At 39.5% G+C, this 26,726-nt stretch overlaps 1 protein-coding gene across 1 annotated transcript in view; it reads right to left on the reverse strand.

The window, feature by feature from the left end:
- The window catches only part of LOC124300995 (uncharacterized), a 69,973-nt gene that overhangs the window by 38,623 nt on the left and 4,624 nt on the right, over positions 1–26,726 (reverse strand). The window contains exons 3-8 of the mRNA XM_046755569.1: positions 25,880–26,136; positions 25,357–25,759; positions 24,992–25,244; positions 24,373–24,564; positions 23,344–24,028; positions 22,974–23,070 (exon numbers count right to left, since the gene is read on the reverse strand). Coding sequence (XP_046611525.1) covers positions 22,974–23,070; positions 23,344–24,028; positions 24,373–24,564; positions 24,992–25,244; positions 25,357–25,759; positions 25,880–26,136 — 1,887 coding nt within the window. The remainder of the gene's footprint in view (positions 1–22,973; positions 23,071–23,343; positions 24,029–24,372; positions 24,565–24,991; positions 25,245–25,356; positions 25,760–25,879; positions 26,137–26,726) is intronic.

Here is a 26,726-nt window from a genome sequence, read left to right on the forward strand (position 1 = left end):
ACAAGGCATAGTTATAGTGATAGATTGCGATAAAATGGCATCTGATCTCGCGATTCGTCGCCCTTTTAATCGTCGACAAGGTAAAACGTATAATAGATTGAAGAAAAAAAAAAAAAACAGAAAAAGAAAAAATAAAATTGAAAGAAGATTATTAAATAATGTAAGTACGAAAATTTCTCCCACAAAAAAACCGAACAGTCAGTGCCATTCTGTACGCAATTGTGAACAACAAAAAAACACCAATAAATTCTCGTTTTACGCAGTGATAAGGGAATGTCACAGTTTCTACGAAATCTCAATAATAAATTCGTCGAATTTCTTCAATTTCGTTTGATATCCGAGTGTTTTTGTTCAGAATTGCGAGTAGAATCGGTCTGTTGGGCCAATTTTTTTTTTGTTCGCGTTTGAGATACGTGTACATCGGATATTTGGAATTAGTGTATATATATATACACATATGTATATATATATATATAGCGACTGTAAGGAGGATAGGAAAGAAGAGTTGTAAAAATAGTAAGTTGGACAAACGACAAAAGCAACACGTTACTCAGGCTGTAGTATAAATAGTTGCGGGTTTCTTGTTAGTCGCTAGTTAGCGTCGACGAGCAAGTAATTAGACCCATCGAGTTAGTTAGCCAACCGGGCGCTAATTCGATGTCGCCGGAGTAACGTTGCACCCTTCTTCGCCATCCCCTCCCTTTCTTTTTCTCCCTCCCTCCCTCTCTCTCTCGCTCTATCTCTCCTCGTTTTGTCAACAACGAGACTCGGTTTACGAACCTTACGGCCAAATAGAACGATACTTGTAAATTTTACTTCCACTAACTATCGACTTTATTTGCTCAAGCCTGTGATTTATATGAAAATAAAATAAAAATTTATTACTCTCGGTAGCGAAGAAATTATTCTCAAATTCGTGATAGGATAAGGTGTATAAATATACATACCTATATATATAAAATAATATTACACCACATAATTGAGTAGTTTGCAATTAGCGTGGAATTTCACGTAGTCTTAAGTAGTTTCATAACATCTACGTAATTCCACGTAAGTACATTATACTTATGTATAATATACACGAATATATATATATATATAATAATAATATTTGCTGGAGAACGGTATAAGAACGGTTGTGCAATAATTGTTGAAATGGAGTACATTCTCCGCGGTCTATAACCAACTTCGCGGTAGTGCAGAAAAAGGCAAAAAGAAGAAGAAAAAAAAATAAATAAATGGTAGCAATAATAACAACAATAACGGTAATAAAAAAATAAAAGCAATTCGAGAATCGTACAAAAAGTTCCACAATCAGCTCTTCGAGGCTTCATTACATTGTACAGAGAGAGACTGCGATTCCGAGAGCGATTTCTTTCGATTACAGTTTCGACAGTTTCTTTTATTACCGCACGGCAATAAGACATACTTTACACGTTACATTCTCGTGATCGTCACTGCGCGTCAATCGTTCCAATATGTATGCAAACCCAAGTAAGTACGTACAGGTCTACTTACACCGGCTGTACAATAAACGGCTTGTTTATCCTCAAATCTGAATTCAACGCGTTCTAATTATAGGATCGTATCGAACCCTGGCCAAGGCCAAGCGTGATGTATGATTTATAAAATGTATAGTACATAATCGTAAAAGATCAAGATAAACTTTTCACCACCGTTTGCACTTTACTAGCTTGACTAGTTAGACTGTTATTATTATCAATTTATTTACTATCCTATCTTTTTTTTTTTTTTCATACCGCTTCGGCAAAATTTTATCCTCCACAGATATACATATGTATATATATATATATATATATTTTAAGTAACCTCAGGAAGCCTCACAACGCATAATCCGTTGTGCGGAATGATCGTCGGCGCTGTTTAACAAGCATCCCTTGAAAAAGTTCTGACCCAGGAATTTTCATCAGCTATAAGAAAGGATGAATCGCTACCTCATAATCTGTACAATTTTATCTGTATTTTATATACACGAGCTTGTTCCGAAATTCTTCAATTTTTAGCGAGCTTCAAGGGTGCAAGAAAATGACGCACACCAGGAATTAAAGTTCAACTCGTGGTGAATTGGAATTTAATTTTGACTACTCGTGTACGAGGAAAGTGGTGTTCTTGTTGAAGTTCCGGTTTCGCCTCAAGTTCAGTAATTTCACCTCCGACCTATCCGCGATCAGGTAGTTTATGATATCAGCGATCTTCGAGGCTGATTGTCCCTTCGTAAAGTGAATAGAAACGGTAAGAGAGAGAGAGCGAGAGAGAGAAGGAAAAGAGGTGGGGTTCTATAAATCAAGGAAAGTGCTTTCCAAAGTCCAAACAGTTCGAAAGTCCTCTTGGAAATTAATTTATCAAGCTTACTATAAGCTTCTTGGTCCCAACTTTATATGAGCATTACATTTTACCACCTCAAGTTAGACTGCAAGTTAAATCGATCTTTTCTTCTATCGCCCGGGTTATTCAACGGTGAAAATCTTTGTACGAATTAAAAATTCACACGCAGATAAAATCTACCCTAAATTATGTATAGTTCGGGATACATTTACATTACAAAAATTAAGCATTCTGAATTCTAAATAACGTAGGCTAATTTACCTAACGTTAATTAATTGCCGAATTGTGAAATTTACGCCTGCGATTTGAACCTTCGTAAAAAAAAAAAAAAAAAAGCAACCAACAACTTGGTCGTTTTCTCAGCGTTATTTTTTCTCTACCTTTCTTTCTTTCTTTCATTTTTCCTTTCTCTTGACTTCATCCCTCTTCGATCGAGAGCGTCGAGCGTTGTTATATATACATGTATAAAGCTGGCAGAGCGCGAAGCTTTTCAGTAGAGCTTACACGACGACTTCTTCGCGACCGCTTTGAGCCACCCTTCGGTTACCCCCTTCTCTCTCTCTCTCTCTCTCTCTCTCTCTCTCTCTCTCTCTCTCTCTCTCTCTCTCTCTCTCTCTCTCTCTGTCCTTTTCTTTTCCGCCTGCCCCGATGCTGGGTAAAAGCGCAAGCGCAGCCAAGAGTACGATGAGGGGTGAGTCGGGTTTCATCCCCCTGCCGGACAGCGAGGAGGAGGGTGGCGGGTATATATCGTCTAGCTTAGATTAGGGTGGTGGAAACGAAGGAGCCGAAGACCTTGTTCGCCGAGTCGCGGTGCCGACGTAACTGAAGTCGTAAAAAGGAAATTGCTCGCGTTTCCTCGAATCGCTCTTTCGCTCCGTTTCTCCTCCCCCCCCCCCGCCTCGCTCGACACGCGGCGCGACCCTCCGTTCCTTCTTTCCCCCTTTTTCTTCATCTTTTTTCTTTATTTCTTCTTTCTTTATTTTCTCCCCTCGTCGCCTGGCAGCCCGAAGCTCCCGGAACGATCGTTGCTGAACTGATTTGCAAATTCGCATTCGTCGCGCTCCGCGTTGCATTAAATATACAGCGCGAGCTTGATCTCGGAAATCGACGATCGTTGCTTGAGGTTAGGTTACGTTTGCTTACATACGAATAAAGGTAGGGACAGATCGAATCCGGCACAGATATCTCGAAATTTTTCAGAATGAAATATCACTCTTTTCCAGCAAAAATCGAACCAATTTATACTCAAGAAAATTTAAAACGTTCCCTGATTCTCTTAAAAATTTCTTTCTTTTTTTTTAATTATCCACAGACTCGAAACTTTACTCAAGAAAATTGACAAAGTTCTTTCATTTTTCGAATAATTTTTCTAATTGTACGTAGGCGGTAAAATGTCATCACTGTCTGTAACGTGGCTCGGTTTTCACTTTGCTGCTAAATTCAGATTAAAAGAAAAGAAAAAAGAAAAAAAAAAAAAAAAAGAAGGGGAAAAAACTACCATCAGCAGCTGTTCACGTTTTCTCGAACGTGACTGATCGAGTAAGTGGCACGTATGTGTGAATAAAGTATCACAGAGCTTTCGTTGACATGATGGCGGTGCTGATATAACGCGCTCACAAAGGATGTACCGCGTGATATGAAATTTCAGAAGCATGTCTAAGGATCGCGTAAAAATAGGTATAGATTTAACGATAAATCGATAAGCTATGATATTACGTAGAATATCGTGAGAAAAAGGCATGGATTAAAATTAAATACATATCAATCGAGTTAGAAGACATTCGATAACTTTAAATGACTTGTAATTTGACACAAATTTTGGTATCTCGCACATAACGTTTCCGGCGACTGAATTTACTCCTTCGCGACTTCAAGGGTATGTTTTGCAAACACCACTTTCAAATTCTTCAATTTTTAGCAGGATTAATCAAAAAATTATCATTCTTATACCGCAGATTGTAGAATTGAATAAAATTTAAAAACGTACAATACTGCTATTTTTTCTTATCACTGTGTAAAAAAACACACGTGGAAAGAAGATTGCACTGCAAAATTTGTCCTTTTTCATCTAAACAAAAGAAATAAAAGAAAAAAAAAAAAAAAAAAAACTTAAATCAATGCACTCCGCTTTAAACAGGGCACCGTACATTTATAATATATACAACATTAAATAAATGGTTTACAAAAACATCGCGAAAAAAAAAAAATCATTTATAATCCATGTATATGTATACGAGTATGAAAGGCACAATTAAAACGTGCGATTAAATTCCAGCCTCAAGTGATAAAAGAAATGGCGTGTGTAAGAATAAAAAAAAATAAAGTTCATCTCCGACGAATGAAATTTATATCGAAATTCTTTTATCTCCGTGAACCGACGTTGCCGGGTATACGTGTACACATGTATACATGAGAGTATACACACACACACATACATATATATATATATATACATATATACGTACATACAACGTGTTATAGGAAAGTAGAAGGATGATAGCGCGAGGAAACCGGGACGACGTCTGAAACCACGAAGCCACAGCAGCTGACAAATTGCCACCGCGTTTAAGCATCGCCTCGCCCCTTTCGGACCTCCGACCTCGTCTCGAAACCTCGAACCAGCAGCTATATCATACGTGTATGTACGCGTATGTACGTGTATGAGTACAGCAAGCAGGCGGTTTCGTTAGAGTCCCGTTTCGTTCGGTTTATACGCCTGCCTTCCGGAAGTGGTGCTTCTCTCGCCGCCATCATCGCCGAGGACGGTGGTGAAACACGCTCGAGAATATAACGACATTGGTGTGAGTTCACCTTCCGGTTTGCCCGCCTCACGACCCACATCCTCTTCCTCGATACGTGTGTAATGGTATCACGTCGAGTCGTGTTACGTGTAACGTGTTATTATATAAAAATAACGGAACAATGGTATTTGTCAAATTTTTTTCTAAATATCTTGTTTAAATTCAGTTTGTTCCAAATTATTCATCATCTCGATGATCGTCGCAGGGACTTTAGAATCAGATTTAACTTGATTGGCTTCAATTGCATCTCTCGATTCTCACGTGTATTTTCTTTTTTTTCTCTATATTGTTTATTACCTTGTTTGATCAGAACCAACCTATGTACGGGTATTCAACGCCCCTTATAGGTCCTTCTTATGTACACTTTATGTACGAAGGAAAAATTGGGAAGTAATAACGAATAAATAAAACCTATTTACGTTTCCGACAAATTTTCACCTCAATGTACATATTCCCGTACATCCTTAAAAATTGAAAAATCTTTCAATATTTCTCCTCTCTTTGGAAATTGCGTGTAGGTTTTGAGGTGCGAAGTAATGAAAAAAAAAAGGAAATAATGACAAACAGAAAGAAGAGATAAAAAAAAAAAAAAAGAAATAAGAGGAAATTCGTTGAATTTTAAATTAAGGTATTCATGGGCTGTGCAAGGTGGGGGTGGTTCAGTCACTGCGATAAACTACCCTCCCTCCCTCCAACTATGACCCTCGCGCCAGAGAGGATATACGTGGACGACGGGGATGCTATATATCGGGGTGGAAAACGTGGGGCGGGCCGAATCGGTCCCACTCGAAAACCTACTTCCTCCCCATTTTATGGACGTGTATATTACGCGAGTAGAGCCTCAGGGTTAGTGAGGGTGGGAAGGGAAGAAAATAAAAGATAAGTAAGGAAAAAGGGAACAAAGGGAAACGGAGAGAATGCGGCCAAAGTGAGTACGAAAACACGAATGATTGTGGGAAGAAAGATAAACACTTTTTAAAATCATTTCAAACGATTTTTTTCCTTATTGGATTTAGTTTTTGTTTTATCATTACGGTAAGTAGTCCATTCGATACCAGATCGATGAATCACTTGTGATTTGATATTATATGTGAGATCCATGAATCAACAGATGCGGAAACACGTATAAAGTCAAGACATTTCTCAGAGATCTCATGTTTATTTGTTACACCTGCAGGGTGTGCAAAAATGCGCTCTGTATAACTTTTCTCAATGTGTTGCCAAACGCATGAATGGAGGGGTGATGGAAAGGTGTGAAAGTTGCAGTACCTAGTGCCTGGTACATGGTACGTAATAATAGTTATGGGTTTCAGCAAACAAAGAAGGACTGCACGAGAAGCGTTCGAAAGGTTCGAATCGATTCGTTTCTCAACGATTTCTACAAGCACAACCCTTTCATCGTTCATCCCACTGTACACCTTTTGTAAACCACCGAGCGAATAGAAAAGATAACGCAATACCGCGATACAAGGCGGACGGACGTGTAACAATTATTTATTCCACAACGAGATTTTTTCCGAACGATATTGAAAATAAAAAACACCCGTCTTGTTGTCAGTATCGTACAGAGAATACGATTGAACGAGTATGAAAATCGTGCAAATTTGAAATTTTCAAAATATAGGAAGAAAAAAAAAAAAAACAACTCACGCCGTAATTACAGTATTGAATTTACACCGCACTGTGATACTTTGTCTTTTTAATCCTCTGCGGCGTATATACATGTAAGATATATATCGAATATAATCGCGGTTGAGCAATAAAAAATATTTCTCGAGGACTTTTACGATTGAGCGATATCGCAACTATGATATAAATTTATTTCCATAGAAGCAATAAAACATTATTACATACTCTCTCTCCCTCTCTCTCACTCTCTCTGCAAAGAATAAGGTAGAAAAAAAATTATAGTTGTAATAAGCCTTACGTAAGTTTCGTACGTTACGTCGATCTTTCTATTTTTCCCATATTCTGTATTTTATTTATTTATTTATTTTTTTCACGTTTTCTCTGTTTTACTTCTCCGTCTTACAGAAACAACAACAACGACAACAACACGAATGTTATCGAGGCAAAAATAAAACCGTAATACGATTCGTTTGGGATAAAAGCATAATTTCCGATTGTTCCCTTACATATGTTCATTCAAAAGTCTCTTTCTAACTTATAGAACAAAAAAAAAAAAAAAAAAAATCCATATTTTTTGTTCTGTTTCCACTGAACAAAAACACGGCGTTGTTCCACCTGGACTGGGGCTCGAATCGCAGTGCGGCTGCATTATTCAGTCAGAGCAGCGGGTCGAGAGAGAATTAGCCAAGTTGGGTTAGATTAGGTTGGGTTGGGTTGGGTTTGGGTTTGGGTTTAGCAGCCGTTATACGCCGACCACCCGAATAGGATTGTGCGGTGGCAAAACTGTGCCCTCGTGCGTACACACAATATATAATATGACACAGGGTTGGTTAATGGCTTGGTTTCAAAACTTTGTAAACGCGTGGTTGTTTTTTTTTTCTTTTTTTATCGTGTACATGCAAATAAAATGAGGGGGGGGGGGGGGAGTGTAACGAACATTTGACTCTTAGTCAGCATTAAAAAACTAGGCGCTAATTATCGTTTTGTTTATAAGTGGTTTTTTTACTCTCACATTGTAAGGTGTAGCGTTGTAAAAATAGTGAATTCAATTTAATACCCAACGATAAGAAAAAGTCGTGCAATGATCAACCAGAGATCGCACAAGAGAGAAAGAATAATGAAACAGAGAGAGAGAGAAAGAGAAGAAAAAGTCTCGTCGATAATTTCGGTGAGAAATTAGAGTTACTTATTTTCGATGCTGTTATGCAAAGTTAGGTACGTACAATTTGTAGCAGAGAAAACAGATGAATATAAAATGAACAAATATGATACGGTTTCAACGATCATTCAATACAGGGCTCACTTCTAATTAGGATCACTTTTCGCTGCCTCTTAAATGAAAGCGAAATATTATACATGCATTATATATACGTGTACGTAGATATATATGTATATAACAAATACACAAATGAACGTACGTGTTTATAGAAACGTATAATATTCATGGTTTAGGGAGCAATATCATTACTACCGCGACACACGTACAAGAGGGCTTATCGTTGGTTTCACTCCCAACGCGATAAACATTTGCATTATATTATTATACATATATATCCGACGCCCAAACCTCTGCGATGTGCAACATGCATATACACACATATAACCGAATTACGCGACACCGCGATCATCGTATACATACAATATTATCATCGTCCATGTCGAGTTGCAGCGGCAATATTATAAGCAAATCTCTAAACTTCCAACTTGACGAACGAATTATCGCGTTATTTTTGTATCAAAAAATTTCCATCCATCGACCATTTTTTATTCATTTGTTTTATTTTCCAAGCATTACATCGGTACAAGGTACGTAAAAGTTTCGACGCACGGTACAGTCATCTCGTTATTTTTTATTTTCTTTTTGTAAGACCACATCATTTCTCACCCTGAAAGTTAATAATCTACGAGATTGAAGTTAGAATCATCGGGGAAAAAAATTTATCTTATTTCTAATTTTACAATGATTCGGAAGAAACTAAGATTTCGATACATATGATTTTTTTTTTTTCATCACGGTTTACTGAATTTCAGACAATCCGAAAGTAGCGAATTAACGACTTTTTCTCAACACCAATATTTACGATAACGTTACTAACTTCAATACAATAATAATCTGCTGCAGCAAAATTTTCCTTTCCGATGGAAGGATCGAGAGACATTACACAAAATAGGGATTTTGAAATTCGAACAAATTATTCCGTCGTTATCGATACCTCGAGAGAATGTTTCACACCCAACATTATTAGACGTAAACTAATTGAAAAAAAAAAAAAATTAAAAAATTCTTTTTCCACCCTCGGTTCGAAAGAAAATAATAATAATAAACGTGCCGCGTAACACGGGCTTGTTACTCTCTCAGCTGTAGATCAACCTGCGTATAATGTATAATAATAACCTACACAGCTGTGCGTGTGAGTAAAGGTCGATTCACACGGCGCGTGTCTGGAACAACGATACGTGAAACGCACACCCCTCTCTCCGTGCATACACGCGTATGCGTCAGAGAAAGACGGAAGGACGGAAGGAAGGGTGGCCGTTGTCCCGGTCGTATATCCAACTTCAACCCCCGAAGGGTGCTGTCGTTTATACCGACAGAGATTCTCAACCCCCTTATATATACGTGAAATTAGTTGCAGTACAGTGTTCATTTCTCCGTAGAAAATTAGGCAAAATACTTTACCCGAAACTGGTGCGAAGAGTGCAAGAAAAATAAAAACAGTATTCGTACAACGAATGAGGCTGAAGTTTCAGTGACGTTGTTGCAATGATTTAAGTTTCGGAGAAATCCGTTATTTCGTAATTTTACGAATCTCCGATATGCGGTAAATTATAACAAGACAAAGCGGTGGATTCGTATTTTTCGAAAACTTGGCCGCTTCAAATTCACCACAAAATAGTAATTTTTTTTTTTTTTTCACCAATGTTCAGTTACGCCAACTTACTTCAGCCTCGTTACAACAATCCCTTCAAGACTCGTGTATTCGGGTATATAATTTGTACATTATTTACCTGGATAGTAATAAGGGTGTCCACCGTGCGACGAGTGTATCATAGGATGCGGTGCGCGAAAATCCATCTTTCAACAATCGGCAAAACGAGTTTTGTATAAAATTCTTCTATTTGCTTTAGTTACTTTCTTCCGAGCACTAACTCCGATTCTATCCTTTCCTTTCTTGCTTCTTCAATTACGTTATACCACGTATGAAGACAATCACACTGCACGTTGTCATTATTACTTCTTTTTTTTGCCTCCCCCCCCCAACCCCCAATTTCACATTAAACCGATTATACGATCTCTACAATTCGCAGCGACACATGAAACCAATAAATGCGGCGATGATGATATCGCGAAGGAAAAGAAAAAAAAAGAAAAAAAAAAATCGGCGTCAAATAGTACAATTAAACAGAAATCCACCCAAGTTCACTATCATCGTTGTGATACTAAACATCAAACAACGTATACATATATGTTATATATTTTACTATTATTATTATCGTTATCAGTATAATAATTTTCAACCATTAACGTTCATCATTTTTCTGATCAGCCTTTCCCAACAAGATACAAAAGTCCTCGTCCATGCACACCATCATTGCGTACGCAATGTTATATATATTCACGGATTGGGATTCAAGGCTGACGATGAAAATCGGTAAGACTTAAATTACTCGCGACGAGCATCCAATCGCACTTTATCACTCCAACTCTCCCACCCTCCCTCCCTCCCGCACTCTCACTCTCTCTCTTTCTCTCTCTCTCTTCTTGGCACCGCACTAATCACGACTTAATTGCCCCCTCTAGCGGGCCGCAAAGTAGCGAAGGTTGCGCCATCAACGGTTAATTGACCGGACACGTTCCGAACGTAACCGACGACGCCGAGACTCAACAGAGTCCCCCCTTCTTAGCGGGTGTCGCTTCGTGCAGGCGCGGAAAAATAACGCGGCACGCGGCAGCGGCGACTCGCAATCAGAGACGAGCGAACGATACTCGACGGATGCCGTCGTCTGGTCTAATCGTAATCGGTCTAGTCGCGAAGAGTAGGGATCGACGCGCGGTGCGCGCGAGTCGAGAAAAAAAAGCTCTCTCGCGGTCGCGTTCTCACAACACACCGGCGATTGTCAACCTGCGACCAATTTCAAGTCGCATCACTGACGACGGTCGGCGTTCGACTGAACCGAGCGCCGATCGACGCTCCGTTTGCCCGCCTCTCTCTCTCTCGCTCCTTCTCTCTCGCGCCCGCGTATTGTGTCCACGAGGCTCCCGTTTCCTCACCGCCTCCCCCCCTCATAGCCATCTGGCGCTCAAACGGCACGCGCGCTTTCCTACTCTCTCTTTTTCCCTCTCTCTCTCTCTCTCGCTCGGAGACGCAAAGGTGCCGCTTGCCGCCTGCCCTTAGCCCCTGGCGGCAGGCAGACCGATACTCGACGAACCAAACGCACAACGGACGCGAACCGTCGATCGGAACGGAACGGAACGGAACGGAATCGAACCGAACCGAGCACAACTGCAGCGGAACAACACAGGACGCCACAAAACAACCTGGTTCACGAAATCGACGACGATTCTGCAGGTGCAACGGGATAACACCAGCCGTCGAATAGTATAATATTTCTAACGCGTATAGATATTTATTATTTCAATCATCTTCGTTACTTATATGGTTTTATACGTAAAGTATCATGGGAGCCGGAAAATGCAGTTTCTAATTACCATATTTTAGTTTTGTGAGTCTATATTATATGTGCATATTTTGTCATTTTTAATACATATTTATACGAGCTGTACTTAACATATCGCGCACCACCTTTCTCTTTTGCTTCATTACTGGATAATAAATACTGTTATGTTTTCAGTGTGATGAATTAAATATACGATGTACGATTCAAAGATTATTACACTGTATTATTTGTTCTAGAATTTAGATTTATATAATAGATGGAATGATGTAACGAATCGACTATACACGTTCAGTAATGGACACAAGAATTTTGTACTCCCCTAAAATAATTTTAAAAAATATCCAAATACTACTCAAACTTTTCCGTATATGATAAGAATTTTATACGCATCGATAAGTTCTTGTTTATTAATGCCTGTCGTCGATGAAATTATTTTGAACAACAGGATCATTCGGCGTCGTCGAACTCGACCAAGACTAACAATAAAACGTCGACTTTAATGCGGGGGCCACAATTGTTCGCCTTCAGAAAAAACGTAAACCATCCCTCGAAATTTACAGACTTCCAGTCAAATGTTTAATTATCAACCAGAATAATCGATTACACGATATTTGAAAATGATACATGAAACGATAACTTTCATAGAAACATGAAAACTAGCAATAACAATTCAGCAAAGAGTAAAAACGAAACCGAGAAAAAGAAAAGTCCACGATGGCCACCAAACATACTAACGAAAAAATCCCCCGATTCTCCCGAATAAAATAATTTGTCATCCATGCTCGACTAAAATTCGAACAAGGTAATAGTACCGATAGCAGAAACTAATCAACTAAACCCTGAATTAATCGTTATTCAAAAACATACAATCAATCGAATCGCAATCGATTTTAACGACGACGAATATAGGCTTTATTTTTATTTATTCTAATTTCATTAAACAACATACCGCGTCTATAAATTTTCCCTAACCAGTTAAAAAATATTCCTTGTACAAAATTATCCCGATCCCTTTTTTTTTGTCAAGTTTTTGATCCCTCGATCAAGGATTTCAATTGTAAGATTTCCCATCAACCGATGCGCACAGTCGAACCAACCGCGAATTAACCGCGAACGAAACAGCGTCAATTTTTTTTCCACCTCGTTGGAAAATTGCCAAAAAGAAAGCAGAGGTGAAAAAGAATTTAAAAAAAAAAAAGAAAAAGAAAAAAGAAAAAACACGACAAGAAAAACAAGATATAACCGCTATACCGGTGCAATTTCTCGCTTTGCCAATGCTCCGTCGGGTGTCGAGCACGCCTGATGATGCAAAGGGTGAGAGCGGAGTGAGTGAGACGAAGAGAGAGAGAAGGAGAGGAGAGAGAGAGAGAGAGAGAGAGAGAGAGAGAGAGAGAGAGAGAGAGAGAGAGAGAGAGAGAGAGAGAGTGTGAGTAACGGCGGCAGCAAGGTTGGTCTCTCACCTCCTCAAGGGCTGTAGCCCCCCATCCCCCCTCCGCGCTTCTCGCTTCCGCCCCTTCCACCGACAAGCTCTCGTTGGCAGCAGCAGCTCTTTTGCCTCCTGGGCTCCGGGGTCGGAAGCGGGACAGAGAGAGCGGCTGGTCGGTTCTCTCCTTCGGGAAGAGAGAGCCCAACAGGCGGCGGCGGCTGCCGCTGCCGCCGCCGCTGTCTGTCGGGGCAAAATCAATGCGTGGCGGCGACAGAGAGAATCCCCCCCCCCTTCCTCACCCCATCGGGCCCGCCGCTTTGCTTCGCTCTGCCCTGCGCCGCGTCCTCGGCGACCCTCCATACGCCTACCTACTACCTACCACCTACCACCTACCCATCTACCGGCAAACAGCGCGCTCAACCGTGTATCATACCCACCGCTACACCGTCTGTGTGCCCCAAGGGGCTAATAAGCTGTATTATTTTTATCACGACCGAGCGAGGCGGAGGGGAGGAAAACCCGGCGCTTTACTTATTATATACCGGTTGATCCAGCCGGATCTAGCAGTCCGGATGTACAGAGAGATTTGATCGTTGGTTGTTGTTTTTTGGAATTATACCGCGGGCTTTGGTCGCTTGCGGGAGTTTCTTTTCAATGTTTCATGTTGCTTCGCTTATTGTTGTTACGGCGTAGCGATTACACGAGTGAATTAAATTCATCGAATAAATCTGACGGTCTCGTTTTTTATATTTTTCTTTTTGTCGCGCGCACACACGCCGACGCATGTGCTGAAATTACTGTATTGGATGGAATTCTTTTCAATTTTTTCTTACTTGTAACACAAGAAGTGGTTGAATTTTTTTCTTTTTTCATCCTGTGTTTGCTAACAGGCTGTTTTTTTTTTTTTTTTCTTTCTTGATTTGCAACGATTCGTCGCAGCGTGAAATTATTATTGTCGCTAAATATCAATCATTCGTTATACGTAATATCATTGATCAAGCGTAATGCGATACCTACACGTATTATAGAGGAGTGTGAAATTGATTCTTTGTCGAATCTGATACTCCAGTGAATGGAAAAACAAAAAAATTCTTTGCGCACGATGAAATCGACTTTTTTTCTTCATATACAGATTCAAGTTGATCATGGTTATAGTATCTATATTATCGCGAAATATTTAGACATTGTTCACCATATCTTTCCATCCTATTTGTCAAGTTAAATTTGAGACACGATCACGGACGAATATCCCTGACGTTAAAATGCCGCAACCGATCAGGTATAATTATACATTTCAAAAGGATAATCAGTTTGGTTTTGCATATAAAAAAAAAAAAAAAAATTGCCAATCGAAGAAATGTCTAAGAATGCCGTAAAATTCGATTTCATTTCGAACGAATAGTGCGGAGTGCGGGTTATGTAGCAGCGGACGAGAAGCCGACTCTCTCTCTCTCTCTCTTTCTCTCTCTCTCTCTCTCTCTGGTTAATTATTAAGGCGAGCACATTGCAGGGTCGGCCACAAACCGAGCAACTGGCTGCCTGTCGCGCAGCAGGTGAAGCCGGTGAAAATCGTCGTGAATTATTAAGAGCAATTCCGCATAGCCGAGAATTGTGCATGCATTTTATGCGCATGAATTCGATTGCGAGTAGCGATGTGTATAAAAATGTATCAACTCTCATAGACACGAATTAGCGTGCATAAATAAATCCTGCAGTACGGATTTGCATACCTCACGTCGAAGCATCGCCTCGGTGTTTAAGGACAAGCCGAAACGTCAAGGGTCTCGTCTAAGACGCGTCGTCCTTCGACGTTGCGACCTTCGTCGTCGAGTCGTTCGCAAAACTTGGCGTATTTTACTGCCGTCGTACGTGTCGCAAATTCAATTTAACCTCGCGAGTGTTACGCCCAACTTTCCTAATTCTCACTCCAAGTGTTTCATCTATTTCAGAGATATAATGCCTCGGTACGGTGAAAAAGTTTTCAACCCAACGCGCAGAATTTTCGCTTCAAATTCGAGAATCGCTATCAGGTGTATGTGTGTGTATATATATATTAGGGTGCTTTTTTTTTTGGGGAATATTTTTTTTTTTCGCTCGAGAAATCTTCTCACGTTCTGGGAGAGTACTTAATATTAATATTAAGGGTTAACATTTTGAGGGAATTTTTTTTTTTATGCATTTCCAACAAAATTTCAGGTCGCGAGTGAAAAAAAGAAAGTACCCTGATATATATATGTACAAAAGCATTTTGTAATCGAGAATAAAAATAGAGTAACCGTAAATATTGAAACGTAGTCTCGCTCCGTGCCCGAATCTTTGCACGTGATCCGACAAATCAAAGCTCTCGAACCTATTGAAATTTTGTACACAGCTTCTATAGGTAGGTATATATATAATATGTATATATGAATGTATGTAGGTATATAAGGTGTACGTGTATCATAAGAGTTGATTGATAACCTCGTCCTGCATAGAGACGTATAACGTACACGCCTACACACAAACACACACGTATACGTGTGTTATTAGGTATTTCTATCGCGTATATGTATGTACAGTAGTGGATGTTTATCGTGGTGCTTTATAACCAGTTTCCACCGGGCGGGATTTCGCACGAATTGTGAAATAGTAACTGCGGATGAACGATTACATTATATGTAATTCATATAATACAGATCAAATGTAATTCAACCATTGTAAAAAGTAAAGTAGAATGGAGGAAAAAAAAAATCAAAAAACAGGGAAATTATATCCAAATTCCCATGATATTAAAAGCAATTGTTCATCGGTTGCGGTTAGAGTATACAGACTGTAAAAAAAAAAAATATGGTGTTAAAATTTTTCCGCTTGAATCGGAAAAATTCGAAATATAAGCATTAGTTTTCAACAGTGTATTTATAAAATAAATAAATCTCATATACGTTCGAATAAGAAGCAGAAAGAGAACCACGAATCGAGTTTCACAGTCGCAAAGGGTGAAGGAGAAAAAAAAAGCAGCAGAAGAAGAAGAAGAAGAAGAAGAAGAAGAAGCATAAAGCAAGAGGATAAAAACGAAATTAGAGAAAGAAAAAAATAAAAGGAGGGCGAAGGGGGAAGGGGAGGGTAGAAAGAAAAAAAGGAAAAAAGAAAAAGAGGGCACACTTCGCCGATTAAATGCGTCCAGTCAGCAGCGAGGTTCGGGGGACGGGATTTGGGGTGGCTGTTCAGTACCCGATGACGGGGCGATATCGATTACCGAGGGGCGGGGGAGGGGGGGAGTGAAGGGCGAAGGGCGGCGGGTCGAGCCACGGGGTTGAAACGGCGCTCGCCGATATGACGAGGGTGAGAAATCCCCTAATTCGAATTTAGGTGTCGGTCGGTCGGTCGGTCGGTCGGATGGGCGCAATGCGGTGTCACGCTGCGGGCGTTCCGCTCCCCTTTTCTATTCTCCCCCGAACCACCCCCAACCCCCACCCCCACCCCCACCGCCCCCCCGGGTCGCCCGAGCCGCGGGCAAGGTGCCCGCCTACTTATACGAATTGGGCTCGTGTCTTATATATATGTACCACTAGCTGGCGTCAAGGATGGCGATGAATCCTACAGGCTATCGTCGGGACGACACCCGGTCCCGCCAAATGTGCGTAATAACGCGTCTGTGACGACGCGGTTGTTTTTATTATTTTTTTTTTTTTTTAGGGAAAAATCGATACTTCGAAACCTTAGGATTGTCGGACGATTCGAACAATTGTATCTTAGATCATAGAGAAAAGTGAAAAATTATTTGTTTCACATCGAAGGTATAGATATTCAATTTGTCGTTAACTGTAATTAATAAACTTGGAATAATTTTTAGAAATGGAACAATAATACCTTTTTAATATTTCCCCTAGTTTTTCCTAAGAGACGAAAAAAATCACTGAGAATTCTCCGATTTTTCGATTTTGTCTCCATCCTGATGGCTGATTGTGAAACAACGGTAAACTTTCGAACATACAGATTTCTCTTTTTTTTTTTTTCTTTTACCAACGTTTTAAAGAAATATTCGGCACATAGTAATCTTGAATTCAAATTGGTCGGTTTAAATTTTTAGAAAACCGTTTTAATTCGTTCAACAACGACGATTATTATTCCGACATTACATAACTAGATGTGTACACAAGTGAACAAATTACCAAAATTTTTCGTTTACATTGACATTAGGAAAAAAATTGGGACTGCAAGGGACGTAAAGAGCAATAAATATGTTACGGGTAGTTACGATCTCCGAAATTTCTTCACAATCGCAATTTACACTTCATATACAATATAATAAGCAAGCGAGTGTATTTCTGTGTAGATAATAAAGACAACAACTATGATAAGATTGCAGTCATTTTGTGGAATAGTTTTAACTAGATAATAACAAGTATAATCATATGTCTGTGTGTGTGTGTGTTTGTGTATTCACGCACAAGGCACGTATAATACAAATTACACGGGTATACTAAATTGCGCCCGAGTGATAGGGTAAGCATATGAGCTTCAAGTCTGAAAGACAGGCCTGTTAATCATTCTCTCGAACCTCCGACTCGAAAAGTCACGAGTCGTGACATCGCTCGGCGAAATAGCCCGCATGCCTTGCAACGATTAGCCCGTACACCCAACCACATGTAATTATAACGCCGAATAAAAAATACGTTGATCCGTTAAATCTTCTATTTGAATGAAGAAAAATTAAGAGAAGAATTAAAAAAATTCCTGGTAAAGATGCGCAAGGAATCTTAGTCGTGATTAATTCAATGATTATATTCACCGATTCCCGAGACCAATTTTCCGAATCCTTAAATAATTTTAAAGGATACGAGCTGATTATTTCTAATATAAGTGTTATTAATTGTGTTTAATAATAATAATTGTTAATTATTGTTATTTACATACTTTCCGAGAGTAGGTATACCATATATAAGTATCAATGACATTTATCATTTAAAACTGAACTCCAGAGCGTCGGGAAAGCTGGAAGCCAGGCTTAAGGGCTCAACGAGGGTTAAGCGATTACCGAGGTTAGCATTACAGGTATGAATAGGACTTCACGACCACCGAAAGTCCAGCAGAAGGTATCGAATACATTATAAATTTATAAGAAGCAGACTCGACTCGGTAATCATCGGTTGTTTTTGCACACACCGAGGAAATATTTCTACTTACGGATCTTTACTAATGAAAAAAGGCAAAAAAAAAAACAAAAAACAAAAAAGTGTAAATAAATAAAAAAAAAAGACAAAAAAAAAATTAATAAATCGCTAATTTTCCAGCTGTTTAAATTGCACAATAAACACCCGCAGCGGTTATACTGAATACACAGATCATAATAATTTCCCCAGCATGCAGAAACCGAATTGATATACATAACTAGCTGCGGAGCGGTAATTTGGCACGTATAGGTATTAACCGGTCTGTGTGTGGTTCAAACCGCGGAGGAAAAGGTCGAGTCGTGGGGCAAAAGGTTACGCCGCGGTGTTGGTCGCGAATCCACACCGCATACATATTCGTGAATAAGTATACATGTATATACATATGTGTATACATATATGTGCACCAGACACGTCACCGCATTGCAGGATAATCTTTCTCCTCTCGCAAATCCACCGCCTCACAGAGCTCGTCGCTTTACGGGCTCCGCGGGTTCAAAGGTGCAGAGATTTCTTTCTCGATAACGATATACGTTGGTTATACATATATATATATATGCATACGCGGGAATGATCCGTGCTCAGAAAATTCTTTTACCCACGGTTATTCATTCCTTACTGCTCTTTTTTTTTTTTTTTTTTTTATTTATCAATTTTTTTTTTACACATACTTTAATGGTTTCGGAGACAAGGTTTCCTTCTTTGACATAAATTTTTTTTATTTTCCTTCTTTCTCCAAAGTCAATGCTCGATAATTATTCTTATTTATAGTGAAAAATTTTATGATTATAAAACAAAACGACGACAAATGGCTTGTTTTCTATCGTGATATACAAATCCGATGATTTTCGGTACGAATTGATGAGGTCGGAAAAAATGAGAACGAATATTCCTTATCATAGATCTGCAGTGAAGACAACGGCGGTAAATTTCACTTGCGGGGAAATATCGCCGAATAATACTCGGAGCATCGATCAATCGGTCATTAAATAGTACATCGTTCAATTATTTATTTATTTATTTGTTTATTTATTTGGTCTCACTTGATTGCCAAGCTTTTGAGCGAAGAAATTATACAAGGTTCATTACACGTTTACACAGTTGCAATGTGCTCGGTTCTCTTTTTTCCCGCCGCCCCTCTCCTAAAAATATTACGCAATTATGTATTTACGCGTATAAACGAGGCGTATAATTAAGTGCCGCGCGCTGCATCAGTGTCGTGTAATTATTAATTAGTGTGTGAAATTAAGAGGTAACGCTGCGTATGAATTCAGGCGTGTGCAGTATAATGTTTAATAAGGTTACATACGACAACGGTGTTTCGCGTTATCTCACTGGGACGTTTCGGTGCCTTGGGATAACAACGGAATTACACAAATTGCCGTATCAGCCGCGTCAAGTAACATAATATACTATACTGGCAGTTTTAGTCGCTCCGATGATGTGTTGCACAGTTTGATATGTACATACATTTATGCATTAGACTTTTTTTAAATTAGGGCAACGAAGTTTTTCTACCTCCACCCCTCCCCCCCTTCCTCCCGCCCTTTTTTTCCTGTCGTTTGACGAGGTCTAAAAATGTAGAAAATTTTTTATTTCAGGAAAGACTAACGTTTAGATCTTGTTGCAACGAAGAAATAAAAAATTAAAAGTAATAATAATAACAATATTTCCCTAACCTGAAACATTTTAGTATAAAATACCTATAATAAACCGATGAATGTAACCATGGTAAGCAACACCATCAATTTTCGCCGTGAAAAGATAAGATACCTTAATGAGACGTCACTGGTTTGTATACTTTTCGTTTATCCTTCCGCCAAAAACCTTCAGTAAAGCATCCCGAAAACTTTCATCGTCGCAATTGCAGAATGTGAGGACAGTGTGATGTATAAATATATGTAATGTGACGATGAGAACGCGCCGTGGCTGCGAAAATTACTCCATCTAAAAATTTCTGCGAGAAAAAAAAAAAAAAAAAATATATATCATATCTCCCTCGTTCAGGCTCAGCTATAGGTATATGTAAGAAGAAAATTTCGCCTCTCCTTCTACCGTACGTCATATTCCTTTTTATCATATTTCACGCACAGCAAAGAAGGAGAGAGTGAAAACAAAAGAAAAGAGAGAGGACAAAAAAAAATGGCGAGGAAATCTTTACCCCTGAACGACGGGAGAAAATTGCCCGAAACTTTTTCTACAGCACATTTTGACCCAGTGTAACTTTTCTCCTCTTTTTCGTTTGGGCAAAATTTATGCATTGAGAATTTTGATAGGATAATTTCAACGTTGTATCTGCAGAATATCACGCGAGAGCATAGTGTGGACATAAAAGAAGTGGTCGATGATTAAAACACCGACGATTCCTTATCTACTACAATTTTAAAGAGTATCGAATGCCGGTGCAAAGAAGGTTTCTATCGTATAGAATCTTCTGCACCGTGGAGGGCAGGAAACGCTTCAGTTCTTAGACATCACGCATCGAATTACACAGCGTATTGAGTTTTCTTCAGAAGTTTTTACGGCAAAGGGTGAGTAAATTTATACGCGTATGAAAAGAAACAAATATACTGCAGAGATTGAAAATGAGACGGAGAAGCAACAGTGTATTGCGTCACAAGTGCGGAAAGTGAGCGATTTCCGACGAGCGCGAAGTTTGCAGCGTGAGCCGCAAACGTGACCGTTCTAAATACGAGTGATATATCACCTATCCTCACGTCTGGCACGTGTTATTTTTTTTCAGTATCGGTAGAGGAGAGTTTAATTCAAGAAGCAAACTAATGTAATATAATAATTCAAAAAAAAGTGGATTACGAGCAATGAAAAGGTTCAAAGGCACAGATCCGACTTCATGAAACCTAACCTAAGCGCGCGATCTTCAGGTTGAACTCAGCCCAATGACGTCGTTGGCGATGCGTGAAGTTGAGTTATCGGGAAGTGCGCATGCGCCAAGAAATCCCTAGTGTGTAAAATTGAGAATTTCAGCCAAGCGCATGCGCCAGCGTCGTTTTACCGCACTGTTCAGAAATACGGGCATTTTACACACGCTGCACAAACGAAATCTAACATTTCAAATATGAGTTTGAAAAAAAAAAAAACTTTTCCGTTCCTCGTTAAATATAAAATATGATAACAATACACGTTATTCATGTATATTCGCTGTTTTTCTTTCTTCGGAAATTCCGTACATATAATACACGCTTGCACAAATATGTACATCAGCTGCAAAGATTTGGAAACTAAAAATCCGTTCCTTACTTTTCTTTTTCTCGCACATCCACGTATACTTATTCTCTTTTCTTACGGGACAGAAACGAATGGGTAAATTTGTTCGCGAACGGGCTACGTATATAATGATAATATAAGGGTAAATTTCCCTTGCACATGGGATAGAATCGGGGGAAGGGGGTTGGACTGGAGCGAACGCGGAAGCTTCTGAAGTTTAACCAAAGTGTAGTGGGTATAAGTATGGGTACCAGGCAATGTGGCTGTGCCGCTGGAACGAACAGATAGCGTTGAAATACGAGGAGATAACCGTGGGTCTGGCAAATATTAGACCTGCCCCCCCTCCCCGCGAGATTTTCCCGCGCCTTCAACAACCTGCAACTTGACGGTGCCACCCCTCGCCTTCTTCCCTTTGGTCCTCTTCCTTCGTATACCAGCTTTTCGAGAAACGTCGCCGCTCGCATTTCCCTTCTTCGCCCCCCCCCCCCCCCCCGCCCCTTTCCCTACTTCTTTGTCGGAATAACGTTTTAATTTAAAAAGTGCCGCGTGCATGAAATATATATGTATATGCCACAAGTCCCTCAGACCTCTTCACGGTTTTAAAACTTTCCCGAGTTAATTTCGTTCCGAGAAAAGTAACGTTATAGTCGGGAAGAGAGGCGAAATTCCGGAAGGGAAATTAGAATGACGAAAACCCGGATAGAACGAGCATAGAATCTATGTATGTAGGCATATCGGGACATTCGAACTTTACGTCACTTTTAGATAAAGAAGTCTGTTGATGAAAGAGTCGAATTACGTTTGGTGGGTTTCAAACTGCGGCCGATTTTGGACTGATCAATCATCGCGCCGCTTTTGCGTAACGTTCACGACGAAATTTAGCGATGGAGGATATTGCGAATCAATGACGGTTATCGGTAAACTCAAACTCGATCGAGTATTGAAAACTGTGACGTTAAATACTTGCCAGTTTTTCATTTATTTCCAAGGAAGGAAATATATGGAAGGAATGATTCAAGTTTTCTGTCCAAAAGTTGTAATTTTGTGACAACTGCTTTGAAAATTAGAGCCGATACGGGGCAAGTTGGAAAATTTATCAATTCCTAGCATTCCACTGCCTGTGATAAGGTATTGCAACGTTTTTCACTCCGTTTAATAACACCTCTTTACTACTGTTACTATCATTCGATTCATGCGTTATAAATTAGGACAGTTTAAATTTATCCAACGTGACCTACATGGGCAATTAAATCCTAAGCATATACCTCGAGAATGATGTTTATCTAAATTTTCGTCTTTTGATTTCTTTTTTACTTTTTTTATTCTTAAAGTCTTATCGCCGCGTCATTTGACACGAGGATTTGATCATGGCACATTGTGTACTAAAAAATTGTACAATGATAAATATCGCATATTTGGTCTAGAAAAAGTCGTTGCTCTACTCAACACATTCAAATATCGTCTTCGTTTCGTTATAATTCTGCGTTTCGGTTTGGTTGGGAAAATGTTATAGCAAACTAATGGATATTCACGGAATACGGTATTGCCGGTAGCCTTTTTGCTAAATATTCTAGCAATGTTCGCTCCGATTTAGGTATCCAAAATTTCGACCCATGCATTGCCGATGCTTATACATATTCAAGCGTTGGAACATCATCATTATAGTAAATCAAAAATTCAAAATGTGATGTAAAATTTTGATTTGATGTCACTTACCTTGATCTTTTTCTGGCAACTTTCCCGGAACTTTCTTGTCGGGCGCCTTAGGTGAACAGTTTTTCCTCACCGGCCTTGTTGCAAGCGTCTGCGGCACCTGTAACACAGCAAGAAAAACGCTTGAAATTGCAACACCTACCAAATTCACATGAAACACGTGAAACATGATCAGCACGTCAAAATTTCACACGATTTCACTTGTGCTCTTGTTGACTTGCTACTTTTAGGTTTGAAAATACGGTATTTGAGTTATCTAATGGGACGAGAAACAAAATTTCCAAAATATAAACGTGATTTTTTCGAATCACGAAAATAAACTTTAAATGATGATACACTATAAACTGTAGAAAAAAGAAAAAAAATAATTTACCACTTTTTCAGATCTTTCTCCCGATGGCAATCTGGCGACAGCTGCATCAGGACCATTTTCAGGTGGCGGTGGTTGAACGATCCAGTTATATTCTCTTTTATCGACAGGCAAGCCCCATCTTTCGTACTCGAGGCTCTGCGTCCGTAACGTCTCATAACAATCGAGACAAACGACGGCAAAGTCACCATTTTCCAATAACAAGCTCTTCTCGGGCTGTCTGTGGTTCTTCAGAAAGGCAAAGTCTTTAACAGGAAGCGCTCTGACGCGTTTCCGATAAGTCGTAATACCGCAAACGAAGCAACAGTAATCATGCGTATTGTACTGCCTCTCGGCAGTGTTAATTTGCTGTCCGCCCGACAAACTCTCGTATTTTCGCCACTGGTCGAGCAGAGAATGATAACAAAATGTACAGACTAGCGCTGAGCCGTCTTCCCTCAGCTGTTCGGCGTTCAGAGGTGACTGATGGCGCAAAAGCTCAGGAAAGAACGGTGCGTTTCGACCCTGAGGTCGCCCGTATAGAACCCTTGCCAAGGTGAGATCGCTGTGTAGGCCGCACAGAAAACAGTAGATCGAACTACTCGACGTCCCGGGAATGCTGCTGAATGTTCTATCTGAACTCAAACTTGGCGGTGTTGCTATCGATCTACCAACATCTCCGTTTGGATGTGGGCTAGGAATATCATACCTAAAAGAATCAAAAATACCTTTTGTTTTAATCAGTTCCTCCATAAATACTTTATACACATGTAGCTTTCAAACATCAGCAATAAATACAGAATTACCAAAACCTCAAATGGTCACCAGATTAACAAATAACTACATTTTTACTTCGATAAACAGCTCGCTTTAAGAAATAGATACACAATATATGTGAGAAAGAACGAAAGTTTCGTGGAACCTGTTATTTTAAGTTACAGACCAAATTGCGAGAATCGTAAATTCAAATAAAACTTACTTTGCAACAAACTTATTATGCATAAAATTTGCCAGTATTTCAGAGAAGCGAATTAAAATGGGATTATTCATCACCTCCGACGTTCTAATGGAACTCGTTCGGCATCCATGCTCTCCCACTGCTGAGATAGGTGATTGACGCACTGACTACATGCCAAGACACGTCCGTGACTGTCCATGCACGCATTTTCGGAAGTACGTGCCATTCCTCTTAGACACGGAAAATGCATTGCATGGGAGTTCATGCCTTCCGGACTAGTCGATAACCTAATTGCATAAACATTATCCTATGAATAAATTGATGCAAACTATTGACTGTAGATTGATAAAGTCTTTATCATGATATTAACAGGAACGATTTTGTCAATTGGTGAATGACACTTGAAAAAACTGACAATAATACAGCCTTATTTTAAACGGAACTAAAATTCTAGATTAAAGAAAAATTGATTCACAATTTCACTTCGTATAAATTGTAATAAGGTTCAAGCATTAATTTTCATAAAAAACGCGAGAAAAATGACTCGTCATCGGCCTGCATCATCTATTTTATTTTTTAATTTGTTTTACGTCTCGTAAATTGAATTTATGCGATCAGAATACAAAATTTCCGGCTGAATGATCGAACTTTGTGCCAGTAATTGGACAATAATACAAAAAATGTATCATATCCAGAAGAACCAAGGAATCTTACCATTCCATGTGATTTCGAGGATAGAGCCTTTCGCAAATGTAGCACCGATAATTTTGTCCCGGCGCAACATTGCCGTTTTCTGCCGGTCCATTGCTAGGAGAATTTCGTTGCCTCGACGTGGTATTTTTTATGTTAATGCTACGCTGTTTGTTTGCAACAGCGCTTGATTTGTTTAAATCATATGGCTTAAAACGGATGTCGCTTCCCGCAGAATTAGCTGGTGATTTTGGGACAGCCGGCCTTGGTGACAGACCTGTAAAGGGAAACGATGAAACAAATTTAATACCCCAGATAAAAGTGTTGCGTGAATCCGAGGTGAATCAACGCCGAATAAAAATGTACGCTTTTTCATTAAAAATACTTGCCTTGCTGCCTGAGATCGTTTTGTTGTGAAATAATAGCGGCGGGATGTTGCTGCCCATCGTGATTGTCGCCTCCGAAAACTTGCTGTTTCTGAGGAATGGCCTTGTAGCAAATAGAACAAACTTGCACCATGCCTTGAGGACTTATCGGACTTGCACCAGGTGGTGGCCTCAAAGAACATATGAATGGGAAATAGGCTTCCTTTTCCGGATTTGAACAGCAGTACAAAAGTCTTATACTTGACGACGGATATTCCAGGGCGCACGTATAACATATGAATGTCGTAGTGTCGACTGCAGGAGCGTGTCGTTTTCTCAGCGCGTAATTTCTCTCCCCGTGAGGTACACCCTGTCGGGTGTAAGCTTTCCATTGCAATAAAAGGTGATTCTGACACGCCGAGCAAGCCTGTGAAAATAATAAGAATTACGTTTGCACGTATTCATTCTTGCTTGGGAACGTATTTATTTGAGGAATTTATCTTATCTCGAAGCAATTCATGTCTTTCACGATTGACACTGGTTTTACCTGCACTCGTCCAGCGCTGTCCATTGGCCGACTTCTGCTGGGTCTTGGATGAAGCATTAGTGATGGAAAAAATGGTGGCGGGCTGGTAGCAGGATGTGGAGGAGTCGGCAGCGGCTTGGCCGCAATGTGGCTTAGGGAACCTCTCTTGTATTCATCTCCGCAAACGTAACAGACTTCGGTCACTGAGTTTTTGTCAGGCATTGATAAATCTAATATATCAGTGCCGACGCTGGACGTCGATCCGCCACTATAGATAGCTGAAATGATAAAAATTAATGTTAAGTATGCATATAATCCGTCGAAGATGATCAACTAATTGCAAACTAACTGCTTTTATAATAACTCTATCATAGAATATGATCTAAAATATAAAACGCAAACCTGCTAGCGTATGTACTATTTACTTTCCAACATTGTTTAAATCAACATTCAATTTAGTCGATTAAACACAATTTACACTTTGCCTCGTGTAAAATTTTTTTGTCACATCTCTGAACATTGAGACCAAACGATATAGTTATTTAATACTTGTGTTTTTGAGCCAAATATTCTAGCTTCTGCCGTTTTCTAAGCAGGTAGATGAAATATGAAAAATAATGTGTTAACCGTTTTATGTTTTCCTTAGATAATGACAACTGTAGCAACACATTTTCTTATCTAGCAATAAAGCTCATCAGATTGAAGTTAGTAAAGTTATCGTAACGATTTATTCTGACAAAGAACCGTTATTTTGCTATTTTGGAATTCAGTAAACCATAGTAAAACAAAAGGCACAAATATTTCGCAATCTGAGTTCTTTAAAAATCATTGTACAACTAAGAAAATAGTGATTATGGCCCCAATATTT

Source organism: Neodiprion virginianus, chromosome 3, assembly GCF_021901495.1.
Source record: "Neodiprion virginianus isolate iyNeoVirg1 chromosome 3, iyNeoVirg1.1, whole genome shotgun sequence".
Classification (NCBI taxonomy): Eukaryota; Metazoa; Arthropoda; class Insecta; order Hymenoptera; family Diprionidae; genus Neodiprion; species Neodiprion virginianus.